At 38.7% G+C, this 22,086-nt stretch overlaps 1 protein-coding gene across 8 annotated transcripts in view; it reads right to left on the bottom strand.

Annotated features, from left to right (window-relative positions):
* Positions 1-20,690, bottom strand: part of CCSER2 (coiled-coil serine rich protein 2) — a 73,465-nt gene extending 52,775 nt beyond the window's left edge. For 3 of the 8 annotated variants that reach the window (XM_030487461.1, XM_030487465.1, XM_030487463.1), the window contains exons 1-3: positions 18,427-18,560; positions 3,727-5,191; positions 2,617-2,816 (exon numbers count right to left, since the gene is read on the bottom strand). In XM_030487461.1, coding sequence (XP_030343321.1) covers positions 2,617-2,816; positions 3,727-5,152 — 1,626 coding nt within the window. In that variant the 5' untranslated portion in view covers positions 5,153-5,191; positions 18,427-18,560. Of the gene's footprint in view, positions 1-2,616; positions 2,820-3,726; positions 5,192-15,607; positions 15,969-18,426; positions 18,561-18,637 lie in introns of those variants that run through there. The other 5 variants (XM_030487458.1, XM_030487464.1, XM_030487462.1 and 2 more) reach the window with 3 other exon arrangements.
* Positions 20,691-22,086: the final 1,396 nt, after the last annotated feature.

A 22,086-nucleotide genomic window follows, 5' to 3' on the forward strand; every position in this document is an offset into this window, starting at 1 on the left:
AAAGATTAACAATACAACAGTAGGATAGAAATAAGAAAAAGGTGCTTTGTGCACTAACTGATAACAATTACTCACCATCTAGTTACCCGAATTGTTATTCAGCTACACTGCTTCTACTCACTCCAGCCTGATGCCATGGAAACTCTGGAACCAACTATACATTTTGCAGATTTCCCTAGAAACATTAATTCCGAGGGGCAGTCAGTCTGGCACTAGCTCAAGCACTCAAAATTCTTAAATATGATGCTTATCAACTGGATTTTGACAGATACTAACTGTTTTTACCCTCACCACACTAGAAGATAGAAACCACATAATTTGATTACATATCTCCCAGCAATCAAAGCATCTGATGTGCTGATTATTCTCAATGCCTTCAGTTCTATTTTTTTTTAACCTGTCTTTATACTATTGCATGTAGAGAAAAGAAAAAACAAGGGGAAAAAAGCTTACATTAACCTACCCAAGAATATAATTCTTCAGAAATAATGAGTAACTACATCAGAAATTCCTCTGCATCTTCAGATTAAAAAAATATAATTGTTCAATCTTTAGGCTAAAGAAATCAAATGTATCATGCTTTCTACAAAAAACAATATGCATAGGAAAAAAACCAAACCAAAACAAAAACCCAACCACAACTGAAAGCCAATTCAACAAACATTTCAGAGCTACAATTTCCCCTCAAAACCCAACCTGACTGAAAATACATTTCTGCCTTACAAAAATAAAATATTTATTGTTGATGTTTCTCTCATTTAAGATAAAAACTCATAGTAAACACTGTAATTCTGAAATAGCACTAACAGGATAAAAATTAAAATGGACAGAAAACACACGACTTTCTAGATTCAACAGTAAGTCTTAAAACCTCTTCCTTTCTTCACTTCCTCAAAACCTAGCAAGTTCATTCCTCAATTTTTAAGCCCTCTCTAAAAACTTAATTACATTCAGTAGGGGGAGAAATAAACAAAAGAAGTGAACAAAAATATCAAAAGCTTCTAATGTACCTTTGCTCCACAAGGCTTGCAATAGCTTCTGTCAATCAGAACATTATCAGTTCACAGATATGCACAAATTGATACATGGAGGTCACATGTATCAAAACCCTTGATACATAGTCCAAAATATTGGAAAGTAGTGTCTTTTATTTGTTTGATAAATTACACTGTATGTATCAAAATATCTATATTTAACATTTTTCAAGGGCAAATTTTAAAAACTTCTCTTTTTTCCTGGCATGTGCATGCGTCTGCAGAAAGGGCATTTGTTTTTGCAGCGGCCTACATTAACTCTTTTGTCCCCTATAAACAAACATCAATAAAACTACAAAACTCATACTGCAAAAGTCTCAAACTGCTTTTCCAAGCTGGCCACAATTAGGACAAAAAGTTAATAACCATTTCTAGACTTTAAGCACTAACTCCCAACATCATTATTTAAAACAAAGCAAACTATATCACAAGTAGCTGAAAAAAGATCAGGTATCTGTATGCAGTTACACATAAAAATATAATTACATAGCTATGCCAAATTTTCAGGAGAAATCTCTGCTGTTCTGCTCTTGGGCTACAGCAGACAACCCAACTAAAAGTACAAATCAAAGTCTAAGCAGTTGCCACAAACCCTGTCCAAGTCCAAAACTACATTACTAAATTCACAGTGGTGTCACAGTATCTAACACGCTTAAAACACATGAAGCATGACATTGATTACACCAAATTTTTTTTGTTAGAAGCTCCAATTTTTAATATCGTGTTACTAAAATATGAGTTACTTCATTCAAAAGTCTGTTCAGGCAAAGGAATACGAACAGTGAAAAGCGATGAACGACAGACAGACAGTGTTTTCCTCACGTCCACTAAAATCCCAGGGTTGGCTCCCTGACCTCAGCCAGAGGGTCACAGCACTGCAACAGCTCTCCATCCTTTCTTCAGGCTGAATTCTGAATTAGTCTTCAAACTGATTTCTTACAGATCTGTTATAACTTTAGCACTAAGAAAAAGGTTGTTATGCATCTTGTGTATCACATTTGAGACATACAAAGAGTACTGCTATATGGGTCAGGTATCTACCTTAAAGATTCTATGCTTGAACGAACTGAGAAATCAAAATAAACTTCAGTTCAGTTCAGAAGGGTCCTACACATATACAGTATACAAACAAGATGATGCAAGAAGTCAGACAGGCGATACCTATTTTCTTGCTTTTTCACTCCTAAATTTATAGAGATTGGTAGGAGATATTTAACCTATCATTTGCGGAAATTCCTTCCTTTATTATTTGTGAGCACTACCATGAGATTGCATAAGGATAGAGTTGTTCTGTCCCAACTTGAGAATAAGGAAAAAAAAAAACATATGTATGTAAATAGCCTACTCGAGGTCACCTGTCCAGGAACAGGACTTCCTAAATAAGAAGTTCCAAAAAGCTATCAGCTACAGACGAAAGAAGAAACAATTATGAAGTTAAAAACAAAAAAACAAACAAACAAAAAAAAAAAAAAAAAAACCCAAAAAAAACCAAACACCCACACATTAATTCTGTTTTCAAAATAGACTTAAGCAATAAACTCAAAATACTACAGTTATGCAAGTTACACATATAAATACGTACTATGCTGTTCATTTCTGAAGATTCATAACTTCCACATGGATGGACACTTCCAATAGGTTCCAACCCTTCTTCATCCCACATATACGTGCCATCGGAGCTATCAGATGGAGAAAGCTCAAAAGAGGATCCAGCTCTGTAATTCATCTCTGGAGAAATCACATTCTCAGCAGTATGCTTTGTGCTTTCACTGTTGTCATCCACTGCTTAGAGAAAACAGGAATAGTTGAGATTCCAAAACCAATCCAATATTTCAAAAATAAATATTAAGATGTGTATTACTGGTACTTCTCTGTAACTGTACTGTAACAGGATATCTGAAAGCATTCTACAGTATTGTTCACTCATCCTAGAGGGAAAAAAAGGCTCAAGCTGGTTTGGTAGTTACAACTACTTATCCTTCCAACCTACCTCTTTCCTGGCCTTTTACATTATGCTAATTCACCCATCATGAAAGCTACTTTCTAGAATTCAGTATGTTTTTAACATATTAGAAGGTGGGTCCAAAAGTATATCTTTTGGATCCAATCTTTCAACTGTAACTTCTCTCAAAACAAGTATGTGAGAAGCCCATCATTGTTTTGAAAATGTATCTTTTAAAAACATCTTCTGTCTCTTCAACTAATTTTTAAAGAATTAATATGGCATGCATGGGGGAGGGGTGGAGGAGGGAATAGTGATATTGCTATTTAAAATTTAACTGATTTAATTAGACACACTACACTTATTCTCACTACTTAGAAGCATTATAGCTGTTCTCTGCCTACAGAGGCAGAAGGGAGAGAAGAAACTTTCTTAAAAGATCACCAGTCCAGAGAAATGAATCGCAAAGGAGTGATATGAAGAACCCCACAACCATACCGCAAGCATGGTTGAAGGAGGTATCTTTCATTCCTATCCCATAGAAAAAGAGTTCTTCAAAGTCATGCTTGGGAAAGAGGACTATCATGGAGAAAAGGCACTGTAAGAAAACAAATGGGCCAGCATAGCGCAAAGTTACATTCTGAAACAATTCACAAGCAATGGGCAATTATATAAGACAACTTAATTACAGTTACAGGATCTTGCTTTAGTACCTAAAATTTCAAACAGAACAGAACATAAAGTATTTACCAGACATATTTATATCAAGCCACTCATCAGCATTACAGCAAGATCCTCCACTTTCCTTGAGAGAAATGAACGGTTCAACTGACATTGTATTCCCATGATCTAATTCTTGAAGGTGGTTGTCCTTTTGCTGTATTTGTATAGTTCTGTTTGGGTCTTCCATATCTATGAAATCATCACTGAAGTCTTCACTCAGATCAATTTTTTCAGAGGATGACAAAGAAGATATGGATATTTCATCTCCATCATCGCTCATACACATGACTTTTGACCCATGTTTTCCCATACTTTCATGCAAACCCTCATCAGATTCTGTTCTTTGAGCATTGCTCTCTATAACACTGTTTTTCTCAATTGTTCTATTTGTTGAAATTTCAGAGTTCTCCATGATGCACGTGTCAGGAGTTGTACTTTTACTGCTATCGATATTTCCAGCAAATCGCTGCCGGGTAGGCTTCAGCAGAGAAGGCCGACTTAATCTGTATCCAAAAGAAGGTGCTGATCCAGATCCATTTGATAGTGGGGGCTTCTTCGAACAAGGAGCCGACATACCAGAGTAAGGTCTGGCAAATCCATACTTCATAGGTTCATTTCCATTGGGTACATCCAACTGACATGCATTTCTTGACAACAAAGTTGACCTCTGAGATGTCCTGGCAGCTAGATTTTGAGTATGATAAGGCCTTGTAAGATCCACAGCTTTATTAAAAGAATGTGACCTGGTTAAAGATGCAGTGGGAAGGAAAGAATTCTGAATGGAATGTGAAAAACTTTGTGATCTTACCATTTTTTCACAGGAAAAAGTCTTGCTGTTGTCTGTAGATTGTGCCAAGCCTTCTCCTGATTTTGTCCTTGTGGAACTGGAATTAGCTCTAGGTCTCTGCAAACCTACCACCGTCCTGTTTCCATAAAATCCATTTAAATGGGATTTTGGAGCATTGAGTCCGGAATACGAGGTCCTTCCTGACAGGGCACCTTTGGCAAATTTTGCTGAACTAGAGAGTCCAGGCAAAGACTTTGGGTTTAATTCCTCAGTAGAAGATACAAACATATTGGTTTGTTTTGCTGCTTTTGATGTAATCGAAGCAGTACTGTTTAAACCCACCCTGAGCACATCATTACCCGATGCTCCTTGAGATTGAGAATACTTCTCAGAATCAATTAATTTTTCATTACAGTTATTTTTAGGGTTGGTGTCTCTCCCATTTTGATCATGAAGTTGATATTTATTTGACTTTTTCCAGTTGAAAGAAAAGGAAGACATGCGAACAGTGCCATTGTGCTTGCTGAAACTTTTGCCACCATTATTCCCTGTTAAACTAACAGCTGTCCCGTTTGGCACAGGTTGCAAAACACTTCCTAAAGTTTTTGTTCCATATTTCGGTAGCCTGGAAACCAAGGATGTCCTGATTTGATTTTTTTCTTCCATGAGCTATGGGGTACATTGGTCCTTAAAGGGTGCTTGAATCTAAGGAAAAGCAGCAAAAAAAGCAAACAATAAAATCAGACCTGAATCAACCACACATTAAACAACATAATTTTATAAACATTTGCATCTATACATCTACTACATTCCTGTGCCTAACTCTACCATGAGGATACAAAGCAGCCCATGCAAATTTTGTGAACTCCAAAGAAATACCCATCACCAGCAGTTAGTTGGCAGTAATTATGTTATTCAAGTCACACCTACTCCCCAGCTTTCATTCATTTTTCAAAAGGGGTTGGGTTTGTTGTTTGTTTGGGGTTTTTTTCCCCCCCATTTATCTATTTTGAGCAGTAAACTGAATTTTCCAACTCTTATGATTATTAAACTACATACTTTGTATTTTAAAAAAATCCCACAAATAGAACACAGCACAAACCTGTGGCCAGCAATGTAAAGCTGTAAAAACTATAATCTAAAATCTGACTAAGAGCTAATTCTTTTCTTTTTTTTTTTTCTTTTTTCCTCCCAGTTTCCCCAATGTCTGTGGTATGAGATACAAAAGTGATCATCCACCCCCACCACAGCATTTTTTTTCCAGTTTATTGATGTCTCAAATTCAAGATGAACATTCCTAGGTAGCTTTTCCTCTTTGAATGGAAACTATAGTCTATTTTGGTCATTATCTTATTCATGCACAAACTTCAGGTATAGGGCAACAGTTGCATTAGATCAGTGTAAGTGAATTCAAAAGTTTTACTTCTGTGCAGCAATACATGAACACGTCATCCTAGCTACAAGAGTATGAAATAAGGTGGCAATCACAGTATGCACACACACCCTTGTATCTTGAATTCACTCCCGTAAACCTGATTTGCAGTACAGAGACTCCACTACATTCTTTAACGAATATCTCAACTTACAGTCATGTCATTTTGGTCTATTTTGTATCATTTTATAAAGCCATATCTGCTTTACAGACATACCTTTTGCCTTCCTTTGTTACACTGCTTTTTGTTTCTTCCACCCTCATCCACCTATCCATTCTACTATTTGGACAATGTCTGTACCACCCTTTTGTACGGTACTTAGTCTGTTGTTTTGCCTAGCTATACAATACAAACAACTTCTCTAAATGCTATTATTAAGATTTGCAATTCAGATAAGGCCTTGAGAAGTCTCCAAGTTTCAATGTTGCATCTTAAGACAAGTTCTGTGTTAAATTCTCTATCTGCAAGACCAGGTTTCAGTTTTTTTCAAGACACTTGTAAAAGAATATTGCTTTTGCTAGCCTAGACTTGATGTTTTCATCAGTTCCACTTGCTGGTCTTACAATAGTGTAAAGACACAGTCATTCACACATTATTCCCTGAAACTATTATCCATGTTTCTCTTTTCAAAGACCTACATACACCTGGCAGGACTGAAAAAACCAAACATGAAAAAATTTAAACCACGACAATCATGATGAGAATCAACAGACAGCAAGTAAGGTTCTACTTATTCAAGTAACAGCAAGCATTACCTTAAAGTGAGTCACTCCCCAAGCTGCAAGACCTCACTAAGTAACACTTAAGATAGAAATCAAAGTGGCCTTAAATTCATGCAAATTGAAGTACCCTTAGGATTTTGTAAATTAATAGGATGCCCCAGAGCTATATTTCTGTAAGTAGATCTACATAAAAAAGATATGAAGAGGAACACAGTTAATTTAGGGGCTCCTGACATAATGAAAATATCAGAATCCACATACTACAACTGAAGTGCATTTCCATTTAAAAACACACAAATCCAGCTTCCAAAAAATTCTTGCACGCCGGAGGCACCTTCACCTGGGTGTACAAAGCAGCACACAAGTATTCCCCCCACACACCCTGCAACAGCAAATCATTTAACTCCTTATACATAAAGTGCCTGTATGTGGATTTAGGTGTCTAATGTTTAGGTATCTGTGAATAAGTCTAATGTTAGACTTACCTCAAAAACACTATAAGGAACATCATCTACTAAAAAAAAAGCATTCACATCAACTCAGTCATGTATTTGTATCCATAAAAAAAAGAAACTTGCCTACAGTGTACCCGTATACCTTGCAAATGAAAAATCATTATGCTTTAATATCAAATGTCAAAGATGTTTGTCAAATATACACAGTAAAGGCAATAAAGTATACCTTTTTTATTAAAACAAACAAACCCTCCATGCATTAAAAATGGCTTTTAACATCATGATGAATTCATTCAAAACAAGCATTGTACTGGGTATACATCAAAAGATATCCCAATTCTAACAAAAATCTTCAAGTCTCAAAGAAATCTTCCAAATTAAAAAAAAAGTTAAATTAGAAAGCTGCTAATTTAACTATCAGCCTTTATGGATAATTCCCATTTCACATGTGTCTACCATCTCTTAGGTGACTGCAAAATTTAAATGAGGCCATTTAATTAGATTACTTTAATCCTCCACCAAGTGCTGGAAATTGAACTTGAAAAGAAGACCTTCCAGTTCTCTAGGAAGGGTGCTTGCTCATTTATCCTTGATTAGGGAAAGACAAAACATTATCTTCAAGAAAAGTGTACTGGTTGCTTAAAACACTTCAGATAATTAAATTAAAAGACAAGTAATACTTGTCAATATTTTATTAGCTACTTAAGTATATCTACTGTGTCACCTTTTCAATTCTAGGTTGCATTTGTTTCATTGAAATAAAACGTCATCAAAAAAAACCCCAAAAACTTAACAATATCATGTCTGGCAGACGTTATTTTTCCCAGAAAATGGGAAATTTTCTTATTAGGTTCTCTTAAACATCCTCAATCTTGATATATATTTACTACTAGAAGTAACACTACCCTAACCATTACATTCCTTTATCAAGCAGCACAGTACCTGTTATAGTATGATCTCTACATCCCACAATACTCAGGTTCAATATCATTTAAGTTGTAGTCTGCTGTATTATAAAGAAAATGGAAGTATTTTTAGACTTTAGCAATCTATGGATTTTTTAAAAAACAGACATTTAGGCAAACGAGTCTTATTTGCTTTGCCTTGGGAAATACATTATCTAGTGTACACAAGCCTAATCAGGAATTAAGCTAATTATAAAGAGCCAAGCCTTACATAATGATGCAGCGAAAGGAATTAAACCTACAGACCCTCTCTGAAGTATAATCTGAGCTAACTGAAAAGCTGCTACATCCTTACCTTCAAGGATATTCAAGCTCCTGCTGATAAGCAAAAGGATATTCATTCTCCCTCTCCTTTGTGCTTTTTGTATTGGATTATTCACACCACAACAAGCTCCTCCAATGTTAGCTTCAACCAGCAAACACAACATTCATTTTTACTTTGTCCACAGTCTGTTTCAACAACACCAGAAAGGCAGCTTCCTACATATTAGCTTCTCAGCAAAGTTTAATTTTCTATCTGAAACTCCACCCTACACATTTTGGAATTATTATTACAGCAGAAGACATCTTAAGGTTCACACATTTCAATGTTTGGGCACCTTAAAATATTGTGATCCCTATGATCCATGCCACCAGAGAGCTAAACAGCATTTTCAAGTTCTAAACAGATGACTCTGAGTGGGACCAAACTCCTCTCCGACTGTCACAGCAGCGTGGAATAAACAGCTGCTGGATGAAAAATATCTGACAGACTGGCGACAGACGAGCAATTCTGCAGAACTATTGCTATGCCAACAGTTTCAGATGTATGCTTAATTATTCTTCTCGATTTTAAGACCACCTAAGCAGAAATACTGAGTAGCCAACTTCAGACAACTTTCCTCAGATCAACTTCCTTCCCAGTGTGAAGAATTTTTTTCTTGAGGCAGAAACAAACTTAAGGTAACAGGACTGATACATTTGTAACGCTCCTCTTGTAACACAATTGCGCTGGAAAACCAAGATAGTTAACCACCACCTTGCTGCTTCTAGATAACAAAAATGGTACTTTCATGTAGGTCTGTAAGAAGCTGGCAACTACAGTGGCGCACAAGCTTCCTTATTTACCCAAAAATACTTATTATGCCCATCATTGTCCATATATCAGCAAACACCAGTTATTAATCAGTTTTGTTTTGGGTTTTTTTGGGGGGTGGGGTGGGTAGAAGAGGTATTTGGTATGGGCAGGCTGACAGAATAACTGCTGTGAAGCTCTGTAGTATTTCTGCCATCAAGTACTTGATGTTACTATTACATTCTAAATCAAATTTTAAAATGGGCAGTTACGTGAAAATATCTTATTTATACCAGTATAGGGAGGTATTGGATGACAAGGGAAAATGTTGCAGGGAGGACCCTGCAACAGATACAGCAGAAAGCTGCTTTAGCAAGTACTTAGGAACACTGCAAGATGCTAGCACGGCTGCAAGCCAATTTTCAGTTTTAAGAGGTCCACAGGAGCTTACCAGAATGAAAGAAACTGGCATCAGATCTAGCTAGCAAACACCTGCTCTGAAGAGGACAAGACCTGAAGAATTAAAGATGGTGAATCCTGAGGAAATTGTGTATGTTGCATGAGTTAAATTGAATCTTCTGAGTGATTACACTTCTGAGAATTTACAACTGCCACATTCTTTTGTGTTGTTTACCCTGCACGGACTGGCTCCAGTTAAAAAAGTGGCTTTCTCTCAACTCCAAGGTCCAGTATGATTTATCAGCTCTGCAGTAAAGTCTTTCCTTCCTTCTCCTGCCTTCAGCGCCTCTGAAACACCTCTGTCAAATCAATTCCCAACGCTTTATGAAGTCATCTATGAATTTTAGTCTCTGTTCTATATCCAATCCGCATAGTGATTAATACTAGCATCTTTAACAGTCCACCTTTTGAAGGTACAATAGCCATCATATATGACACTCAATGCTTAGTGTACCTTATCTCTGAAATAATCTTGTTCTTCTGTATTTGAAGTTGACAGATTCTGTTCCCAGATCTCAGAGAGCTTAGAGGTAACACCTTTTCTAATCTTCCTCCTTCACACTTAGGTATGCTGATGTTCTATCCATTTGTAACAGTTTGATCCACAAACACCAATCAAACCAGTTATCCAAGCTGCTGTTGTGCTGAATTTTATTTACTGTAAGTCAGAAGGCACTAGGTCAAAGAATATAAGCAGAGTATGATAACGAACAGAGATAAAGAGAGAATGAGAAAGACATAATTAAGAGATTAGGGTTTCTGTATTTCTAACATTGGACAGTATCTGTAGCCAATTCAGCAAAAACATGTGACATTCCTTGCAATCTTTAAAGGTATTGTTGTTCATCAGAATACAGTTTCCTAATGCTTTCTAAGGCTAGAGGACACAAGCACTTACTGGAGAAAAAGAAATAGAGAAATTCAGCTCTCTTTTGTAGAAGGCGGCTACCAGCATACTTCCAAAAATCAAAAACTCCATCCACATCCCTTACGGCCACGCTCTCAATTCACTCTGCCATTAATGCCATTTACACTGAGTATGGGGCATGTCAAGGAAGAAAAAAGGGCTAAGCGCTCTCTGCCCAGAACGTATGCTTTGTAAAAATTTGCCCACTTCAGCTTTGCCTATGAATAAAATAGAGCCTATACATTTTAAACCCCAAACTTTTACAACAAAACTTACCAAAAGGTTGAAACAAAACAGGATTTCAGTTATAAAACCCTAAAGATTTTCCCCCCCCCCCCAATAAAAAGTCGTTCAAATTTTAACTACAAGCAAGACCTTTGTTAAGGTTTCTCAAATAGGTAAAATTTGTCCTGATTTCCAGCATTCTTACATGAGCAATAAAGCAGAAGGGAGGCAAGGTCCAGATGCTTAGCCAGCTGCAGCAAAAGAGCAGCTTTGGGACAAAAAAAAGAAGATGGAAGAAGATACCTGGGGGCAGAGCTATACTACTCCTAACAAAAGAGAGTATTAGGGCTGTCAAAAAGGAAGAAATAGACTTGAAACAGTGTACTCTCACATTCCTCTTAAGTGTTAATACAGGTTATTACAGTTCATTCACAAATGAGACACAAATGAGACATGAAATGCAACAACACTCTTTTCTGCATTAGTGCTGACAGCCTAACTTTTCTCAAGGACAGAGGTCAGCTAGCAACTAGAATAAAGCATTGCTGAGGCACAACTCTCTGAAGCTGCTAATCATCTGATGCATCTTCCTGAGGGAAGTGAGCAATTCCCTCTTCGAAGAGAGGGAATTTGTGGCTTCTTGCCACAGCAGAGACAAAATATATGTCTATTCTGACTTGGTCAAAATTCTGGAAAATGCCTTTAGTAAGAACTAAATGCGGCTCAGACACTAGAGGACACTGGGTTTTCTTTAAGTTTGCTTTTGTGCACTCTTCCAACCACTCATCTAAATGCAGCAAGCCTATCTTGTTAATAAACTAATAATAACATGTACGATAAATACCATGCACTTCCTGCATAACCACCTCTTCAAAACACAAGATCCAGAACATGGTAAGGCTTTCACTGGAAATCCAGAGAGCACAAGGTGCAGCTGATAAGAAACACTACATAAAGTATGCTGATCCCAAGAACAGCTTTTAAAGCATTGCAAGAGGCAGATGGGATATACTGTAATAAATTATAAGCAGAAACAACTGACGTAATCATGACTAATATACCTCCAAAGCAGAAACACTCCAGCTAGAAGGAATTATGTGGATTACTTCATTTGTTGTGTTGCAGAAGGAACAGCCTTCTGTGAACAGAACCAATTCAACAGATTCAACCTGAGCAAGCAAATCATGAAGACCAAGTTTCTTAATAGAATAGCTTAACAGCTCTTAAAACAGCGAAAGATGTACTGTTCTCAAAATCTTTGTTGGCAAAGAGATATAAAGAGCCTTTATTTGCTTCAATTCGTTGATGACATGATTCAGTTTAAATTGTTACTGAATTTGGAAGGACAATAAAGAGAAGGTGGAAAACCAAACTAAGAAGAGACATACATTATGTGTCTGCCTTAAAGATCTAGTGCTCTGTCCCCTAAAGACAAAGTTATACAGCTACAGAGAACTAAACTATTACTCAAGCATTACTCTCTCCACAAAGAAAAGTACTGTGACTATGAAGCACATCTAGGTTACTCTCCTATGCCATTTTAACACTGCCTTGTATTTGTCAGGATTTTTATCCCAGAAGATAACCCATAATTGCGTATATGTATGTGCGTGTGTGTTTACACACGTATTCAAACTACTCTGATCTTTCTCATTTGATGTAGGCAGCTGCCTTTCAGGGAAGTTATAAATAGTGATGTCAGCTTTAAATCATAATGGCAAAATAAATTTTATGCTGTAGTCAATATTGACTGAAGAATCCCAAACATCAATTGCAGCCTAGAATCCAAGCTTTCTAGGAAGGGACATGGTAGACGTCAATCTCTCCTTTCAAAAATTTTATGATTATGTCAGCACCAGAACAACTGACAGCAGAAACAGGCCACTGCTTTTGCTGATAGTATTATTCCTCCAGCAACAGCATTTCATGTTGGCAAACTCAATCTTTCAGAAATTTATTCTTACAAAACAGATTAATCTATCTCTGAGTTCAGACATAAAAGCAATGTCATTCTGCAAACAAGAACTACATGCTGTTGTCTGCCAAATACTTCACTTAAAAAGAGAAGAGCCTCCCTTTTCCCTCAGAACTCAGTGTCACCAAATGATTCAAACACCCTATTCCCATCTCTTAACTCTACTATGAAAGACTTGCTTTACCACTGATTCAGTAACAAACTAAAGAGTCAGCTTCCAGTTACCATTTTCTGCTACTTAGTAATGCATGCTACTGGAGCAGGATTTTCTTGCTGATAAGAACAGGCAGGCTGGAAGCCAAGCGAAACTTTGAATGCAACTGATTATAAATGGAAATAACTCTTTTGAGACTGCCACCTTGTCCATCCTACTCCTCTACTTTGTTTATTCAGCTGATGTAGCTTCTCCATGTAAGAACATTGAGCTGTCTTGAGCTAAAACCAACTTACAGTGGTACAAACAGATATGGTTCAATATATTTTTGTATTGATGATATCATGACTAAAGACAGAAACAATACTACTTGTCTGAACCACTGCTAAACAGTTTACCTATGTAGGCACCTTAAAATTAAGAATTCCCATTAGTTCAAATCTGCAAGAAGGCTATGCATACCACCAATACATAAGATTTTTTTTTTTCCCCTCCAGCCACACATGCTCATTCTTTACACCACCGCGTGAGAAAGAATTCTAGTTACAGGTTAAGACGAATGACAAGCAGAGATAATTGAAGGAGACTGCATGTAATTCATAAACTTGCTGGTACTGAGATATCTTCAGTAAGCCTGAAGAGGTTCAAGGGTGATAATTTAGCAAGACTAGACAAGATGAAGCAGAAGGAAGATAGAAGAAAATAGTTCTGGGAATTTCTCTTCTACATATTGCCAATGTTTTTTCAACATAGTTTAGTTTTCAGAAGATCACAACCTTGGGACAAGAACATGTCAAACCATCGCTATATATTTCTAAGAAACCATACTGTTACATCAGCTACGCCTGGATTATGAAAGAAGAAAAAAAAAAAAAGGAAAAATTGATAAAAAAATCTTTAAAACTTCTCTCATGAAGGAGGGCAAGTGAATCCTGGATAAGGCTGAAATATTAGGTAAGTCATACTGTTTCTCCAGGTTTGGATCATGGCAATTCAACATCCAGATTCAATTCTCCAGCTCAGCCATACAGTTCTAGCAGTCAATCTTATACTAAAGGTGATGAATAAAAAGTCATATTGTCTCCTATGGTAGCCTTAAAAAAATGCACCAGGAAGAGGATGAATGGGGCAAGCATAGAATGTGACCTTCTCCATCTTCAACTACTTTCAATTCATAGGATTTCTTGAATTTTACATAGTTTGTTTAGGAACTCTCCACAGATCTCTCCTCTGCTATCTTCTCCAACCTATCCTTGAGCCCTCAAGTTTTTTCCATCCATGACCACCTTAAGCACAGAATTCCAGAGCCCTACTAATAATTCTTTTAAAGATTTTTTCATTGCCTTCTGCAGATTCCTGAGGAAAACTACTTGTAGACTCCCTGCATTGGAAGAACTGGCCACTGATTTCTGCTTTCCTTGCTACCAAACATACCAGTTTTACTGATCAGTTTGTTTTATATCTATATGGTTTCAAGAAGATACTGGATTACTTGTATTCTTTGAAGTGAAGTTTGACTTCTCTTCAACATTCACCCTTAAGCAAATATACTACAGCAAATATATTGGCATGTTACAGCTTTCAGTTGACACTTATTGTTGGAACACACCTTCAAAGTACTACTTTCCTGCTACTGAATTTAATTTGAGTAGTGCTAGACACCTACAGCTTCTGCCTATGATTTGATTGCTATAAATTTGTTCCCGATCTCAAAACCAAACTCTCTAAAAATATTCCAATACCAAACAACTTTGCAAGTTCGCCACGGCATAATAAACATCAATGTTTTTTAACCACAGACTGGCAGCCTTCTGCAAGTATTTTAAAGCGTGTTTTGTATTTTCTTACTGATTTTCTGATACACAAAGTTACATCTAAGTGTACCTATCAAGGTTAGTTTTCTACAATGTGGAAGACAGATACTTGTTATATCCTCACACATTCGCAATTGAAAAAAAGATTCTCAAAGAAACTGACGTGTAACTTCAGCTACAGGTGACAGTTTGTCCACAGGATCATTTTCTCCCACATTAGCTTACAGTTACACAGAGACAGTCATTTGTGCTTATATTCCACTTGAATTTAAAGGAAGTTGATACATATCATGTTTTGTTTAATCAAGTTCTCAAATTTAGTCATGATAAAGTGTTATTTTTACAAACTACCATTTCAGAGAGCTTTCATGACTGATTTACACAGAGAGGGATTAGGATTTTTCTTTAAACTCTGTTTACTGATGGACAAGGCTATGTAGGAGTAAAGATTCTGCTCCTTTTCTCAAGTCTCCTGCAGTAGCTTTGGCTTTGCCAAGTTTCCACCTATGCAAGGTTGGTTATCAAGAAGAAGGTTAGATAAAAACCATAGCTTCCCCCAAACCATCAAAAATACTGATCAACACATTTTTGTAATAATTTCGTCCTATAACATAAAAAAAAAAATGCATTTAAGTAAACTCTAATATGATTCACAAAAAGAACATGAGCTGAAGATCATACAAATTAGCATTGTGCTCACATCTCTATATCCATCTAGACAAGATTCCTGAATCTCCAGCTCAAAGTACACATGATATTGAGTCAAGAGAATACAAGGTGTTCAGTTCTCCCTTGACACTTTGCTTATCTTGCACTGCGTGTGTCACAAGCCATCTGGCTAATTAGCCTAAAAGCACAGTTCTTTTGCTTCAGGGAATAAATTCAGAAATTGTTTGCAATTTAAGGGTTATTCCAGATCTATAACTTGTTCAATCACCACATAAAAGTAAAACCTTACCAGCCATTTTCCTCCAGCTAAGAAGCCAAGTCTCCTTGCAGCAAGAACCCTGCAACATTAACCATATTTCTGCTTCAATCAAAGCCATTAAAATGCACTTTGCAGCAGACTACCTCAACTCATCATGGACTAAGTGCTTATGAAAATCTCAGCAATCTCTAGTGAAAAAGGCATTTTACTGAGAACTTGTGACACCAGCTCCCCATGTGACCAGGGATAAGCATTCCCCACCCCAAGAAGACTTTCTTGTTTCACTCACTATAGAATATTTTCAGAACTGCTCCAGCTGAATCCTTCCTTTAGAATAGAGAATAGCTAGTGAGCAAAATCCAGATCTCTGCAAATCAAGCTACTCTTGATCAAGGAAGAAACAATATTCTCAGAATGTCTTCCAAACCATACCTATTTGATAAAATTTTAAGAGTGAGATGGATACATGTCCCAGAGGTGTGAAGAAATGCAAAGACCTACACTGACTAGCTAAACATCAACTCTAGGATAATTATTTTAATGCTGTCGGGATTTTATTGTAACATACACGTGTTCAGGTCTCAAGAGATGTACAGAAGCTTTTTTTTTTTATTGCTCCAATTGAAACACAATAAAGGATTTTAAATCTAATTATCAAAAGTATCATTAGTATTTTGATCTTCTTAGTATCCCTGTTGGCACAGAATTTAACCTTGCCTGAAAGCTTCTAATTAAGAAGATGGTGCTGCTGTTTACACTTCCAAATAGAATCTAAAAGAGAACACCACAACTGCTGCAACTGGCTACCTTTTATTCCTTCATCTCTCTTCCGTTTTCAGAGATCCACACAGTCTAATAATTTTAGGCAAGCAAGGTTCGCCTTAAGTCTGATGGCATGATGGCTTTCTACCTAGAGAGCCAGTGCCAACACTTCTTTGTAACTGGTTTATTCCAAATAACCAATTCCTCTTAAAGGATGATCAGGTCCAAAAGTAATAGGTTTTACTCCACGGAGCTTTTACGTGAACAGCTCCATTAAACAGGATTACTCATTAGTATAACAACATATTAAATGTGATCATTATGTTAATTGAGATCATTACTATTAATTTTTTTCTAAATTCATACATATTATTACTTCACTTCAAAAACACGAGGTGCTATAGTGGTCAAAAATATCAAATATAGAAATCTTCTAAACCTGAAATATTTCTACTGTTTAAATAGCTTTACAATCAGAAGACAATACTGAACAGGTTTTGGAGCCCAAACACTGAGATTTCTATAATGACAAGTGCTAACTGTGAGTGAAAATAATTTCAACTTTAAAAACATTTCTTCAAGTTCAATATTAAAGTAGGTCCTTAGTTAACATTCAAGCAGCTGTTTATTACTAATTTTCCATGTCAGGCCATACCCTCTTCACCTCGGAGGCATTAAATTCAAAATGGGCCCACAGAATTTTGCGTTATCTGATCACTACATACATGAGAAAATATCTGTCAATTGTCATCAGTACCACCAAAAAAATTTAAATATTTACTGCCTCACACTAATGGGATGAAGAGTTTTGTATTTTCAACTACTCTACAACAGACTTTTTTATAGTTTCAGAGAATGCTTAAAGTGGTTCTCAATTATGAGAATATAGCAAAATGAGAGCTTAGATCCAACTTCATTTTGCTTTTAATACCTTCATAATGAAAAATTCTATTTCACATCAAATTGGGACTCAAAGATCACAAACACCAGGAATAAACACACTATGAATATGAAGCATGAATCCTACAAATCGAACCAATTCCCTTGAAAAGCAGTAAACACCTTTATACGACATACATCTGGACAGAGTACCAGATCTACAATCCTCTCTTTAATTTGTTGTCTGGCCTGGACTGTAATGCTCTGCTACAGCTTAAAGTTCCCATTCAGTTTTGCTTTCTTTAACTGAAGATAAACAGCTTGACTTCCTCCAACTCAAAGTTAAAGGCTGAAGTTGCCTACGTTTCATTGTGTGTCAAAGTACATTGAACAGAATACAACGATAACAGCAGGCTCTGGGTGATGACTGCAAAGTCTTGGTGTCATTAAAGTGAAATCATCACACATAACATTCCCTTGTTGTTACAATCGAAGTCTTTACAGATTACAGCTAAATTAGATACTCAAATTTTTTTCTTTTTAAACTGTTGTCTTCGAACAACCACATTCTGGGTACTTTTCCTTCTTCCCCTTTTTTGGGTTACAAAGAGATCTTTACATTCAGGGCCTTCAGTAGCTGGTTCCCAATATACCTGCAGGTATCTCTCACTAAACAGTATTAAAAGACGCATAAACCACTGCAAAGTGGGAACCGCGGGAGGAACCCAGCGGCAGGCCTGCCTTGCCAGATTGCCTTTAACCTCTGGGATCAGCGCAGCTGAGGAAGCCGAGCGCAAGCCCCGGGCACTGCCACCCCGGCTGGCACCGCTGCGAGCACCCTGCCAGCTGGGGGAGGCCACACCTGTGGCACGGCTCGCAGCCAGCGGCACTGCGGAGCCTCAGCTGACATTCAGGCCCCCCCAAAGGTGAAGGCTGCGCCCGGCAGGGACACGCAGGAGGCGGCTGCCCCGCCCGCCCTTCCCCAGCCTCCCGCGGCCTGCGCGGCCGGTGATGCCGCAGCATCCCCGGGCCGAGGCGACAACCCCAGACCCGGCGGACGGGCGGCGGCGGGGCGAAGTGAGGGGGGCAACGGCCGCTCGCCCTCCGCCGCCGGCCAGGAGACCCCCAGCCGCGCAGCCCACCGTGAGAGGAAGGGGGAAGAGCGAGGGGAGGGCGGCGCGGAGAGCCCCCGCCGCCGCCGCACTCACCGCCGGGACGGGCGCAGGCCGGCGCTGTCGCCTCCTCGGGCAGGGCCGCGCCGCTCGGCGCCCTCAGGTACCGGCCACGCGCCGCGCCGCGCCGCCCCGCCCCGCCCGGTCCTGCCCGCGGTGGGAGGGCCGGCACGCGTAGCCCCGCCGCGCATGCCCCGGGCGCCGCGCCGGCCGCCTCCCCACGCCCCTCCGCGCCCCCTCGGCTCACCCTGACGTCAGCGCGCCCGGCCGTTGGGCCCCGCCCCGCCCCGCCGCCCGTTAGGGCGCCGTGCGCGCGCATTCGCCTTCGAAGGGGTGATGCGGCGCGGCGGCGCGGAGCGGGGCCGCCAGCGACATGGCGCCTCGGACGGGCGCGCCTCACGGTAGCGCTGCCCGCGAGCTCCGTCTGTCGCCCGGGGCTCGCAAGGACATGAGGCCTACGGGGTCGCTGGCAGCGTTTTCCAGCGTGCCCTTGCAATTGGTGTGCCCGTTGATGGAAACAAATCAAAATGTGATTGATGAAAACGTTGCGAGTGTGCTGGGACATGGAGAGTACTCACAGGGGAAACAGGCTTCACCAGTGTGCCAGCTACCTGAAAAGCCTGGAAGGACTCTTGCAGTCAACAGCTACATGCAAATCCACAGGAGACCGGGCTTTCTCCACGCTAGTTCTCGTCCAAGGACTTGCGAGTTTGATTTCTTCCAATTTTCTGCCTGTGCCAGAAGTCAGAAGGCACTGACAGAACATCAAGGACTTCCACGAGGTTCAGGAAGTTACTTGCCTGTGGTTACATGAGATGGTTCAGGATCATTTCACTCAGTTTTTATACCACAATGCTTTTCCTAGCCACCTTGGCGCTTGTCTGGGGCTTGTGTTTCAGCATCTCCCATGGTTTGGAATCTTCATGTGTGTGTCACCTTAGCCTTTCAGCACCTATATTGCTGTGCTTCAACTTCAGATTTCCAAAGTTTCATTTTTCTCAGAAGTTTTGGCTGCCAATATTTCTACATTTTTGCCTGCCTCCTTCACCAGCCCTCCCAGAGGAAGCAAGCTGTACAGTAGCTTCAAGCTATGTTCATGTAGGAGAAAACCAACCCCCCTGTAATTGGTAAGCATCATCTGCCACTACTTCTTGACTAAAAGTTGGGTGCGCTGCCAGGGTGTAAGACCTGCGTACAGAGGTTAGCCCAGGCACTACAGGTGCCTCCTCACCTTTCTAGACACAGGGCATGAATACTCTGCTTGCCCTGTAGATAGCCAAAAGGCCTTTTGTAAAAAATAAGGGAACAAGAACTGAAGTGTTTGTATGTCTTTTTGCCTGAACTTAAATGGATCAACCACGTTAATGCATTTATTCTTAGAACAATCTGAAGCATTATTACTCCCCTGTGGTACAGGAAGAAAGAAAAAAAAAAAAGGCAAGCAGAGAGATTAAATCTCTTGCGCAAATCTAAAGAGATACCAAGGCCAGGAAATGAACTCAGATTTCCTGAGTCAGGCGTCACTGCTTTAACCACACAATCATCCTTTTTTTCAGTCATTTTCAGCTTCTGAGCATTAATGTGAACACCAACTGCATTAGCACAGGTTCGATTTTTCCCTACTCTGTTAAGCGGAATGACTTCACTGTTCCCACTGAAATTTCCTCCAACAAACTTTTTTGTCTATTTCCTTCCCAGAAGTAGAAGAAATTATATTGCAGACTCACTGGGAAGGCGAATTGTTATTACAGACTCACTAGGAGAGCCTTAAATTTCCTCCCAGTGCCTTTCTGCAGGCACAGACAGGTATTTCTTCAACCCTGATACTTTAAGCATCAGCTCACGAAGCTCATAATTTTATAATCTGAAAATTATTCTGAAACAAAACTCTAAAAGGAAACTATGTGTATAAAAGAAGACGACAACAGAGATATTTTAAGACAGATTTGAGAGCCTCCACTATCTGTTTTGACATTTAACAGTGCTTATACAGCCTCAAGATTCAGATCCAGTCTTTAAGCAGAATTCATAATTTTTGAAAAATAACTTCAAAAAAGGGAAGCATTACATAGACAAGTCCAGCTTCTAACTACTTAACTGAAAAGATAGTTGTAACAATCCTACCAACAGACTACAGACTAAGATCTAGTGATGACCAAGTGCAGTATATTGTCACTTTAATATTTGGTATGTCTGCAGCTTGAGGACTTTACATTTCATTGATTATATACTCAACTGATTTAAATAGACTTTATATTACACTGGAAGATGGACTAGAAGCTTGTTTACCCACTTCACTTACTGATCTAGCACTGCATTGCCTCCAAAAACAAGAGACAAGGCAATGGGTAACCCCAACCACCAATATACCTTAAAGATCATCTAGTTCCAACCCCCCTGCCATAGGAAGGGACACCTTCCGCTAGTCCAGGTTGCTCAAAAGTCCTGTCCAACCTGGCCTTGAACATTTCCAGGGATGGGGCAGCCACAGTTTCTCTGGGCAACCTGTGCCAGTGCCTCACCACCCTCGTTTCAAAATGTCTCATTCTGTAAAATTTATTCATTGATGGGTATCAAAAAATAAACTGTCATCTATTTTCTTAATGTGTCTCTACAAATAGTTCTTTTGTTAAGGAATACATCTTTTATGTTTTCCAAGTTTTAATTTGACACTAGAGTCACTGTCTCCAGAATTACGTATTTAATTTTCAACTTCTTGTGCTTTTTAAACTATATAAGTAATTTCATTTTTGTAGTACCTTAAAATTGTGTACTAAAATGACTATTACAAATTGATTAACTTGTTTACTGAAATAACAAAGCAAAACAGTGGGTTAAAGTGGGAGGTGTCCCTGCCCATGGCAGGGGGGTTGGAACTAGATGGTCTTAAGGTCCTTTCCAACCCTAACTCTTCTATGATTCTATGATGATATGATATACAAAAATGCTTACATGACTGTGCTTATATGTGTGTATATGTATTCTTTCCATGCATGGTGTCTACAGATAACTAAACTTTGTACCATTCTGCAATAACTAATTGTGTAAGAATAAGATAATTAATAGGAAATTCTGCTTGGTGCAAGTTGAAGTCTTTACAATGGTTCACCATCACTGCGTCTTCTTTTGTGTATGTATGGGAAAACAGAGGTGAGCTCAAACTCATTTTGCTGAAATACATGATAACCTTGTCACATTTAAGACTAAGAAGTCCTGTGTTTTTCTTAATCATTTGTATAAGAACCAAAATAAAGTACTTGTGCATTTGATACCATTTTAGGCATTAGTAATCTATCTACCTCTTTTTAAATCATATTTAGATAATATTTAAAGAGGATACTATTTAAATGAAGAGCTGCTCATTACCAGTTGGCAGCTACTTCATTATTTAAATAATTGGCTCAGACATCTACTTTGGATAGGCGAAGACAATGTTGATATATTTAAGGTTTTGGTGAGTGAATGATGAACTGACCTGTCTTACCCTTCTCCTTTTGGAAAACAGACTTTTTTTTTTTGTCTTGTTTAAGTCAAACTCTTCTTTTGAACATTGCTTAAAGAACACTTAAGTATCAGTCCAGGATGCCTGGTTTAAGAATCCCATAACATGTTACTCTGTGGCACTGCTGACATTCAGAGATGCTCAGAATGTATTATGCTGTCTATTCACCCAGTTAAAAACAGTGAAATTCACAG

This window comes from Strigops habroptila, chromosome 5, assembly GCF_004027225.2.
Source record: "Strigops habroptila isolate Jane chromosome 5, bStrHab1.2.pri, whole genome shotgun sequence".
NCBI lineage: Eukaryota > Metazoa > Chordata > Aves > Psittaciformes > Psittacidae > Strigops > Strigops habroptila.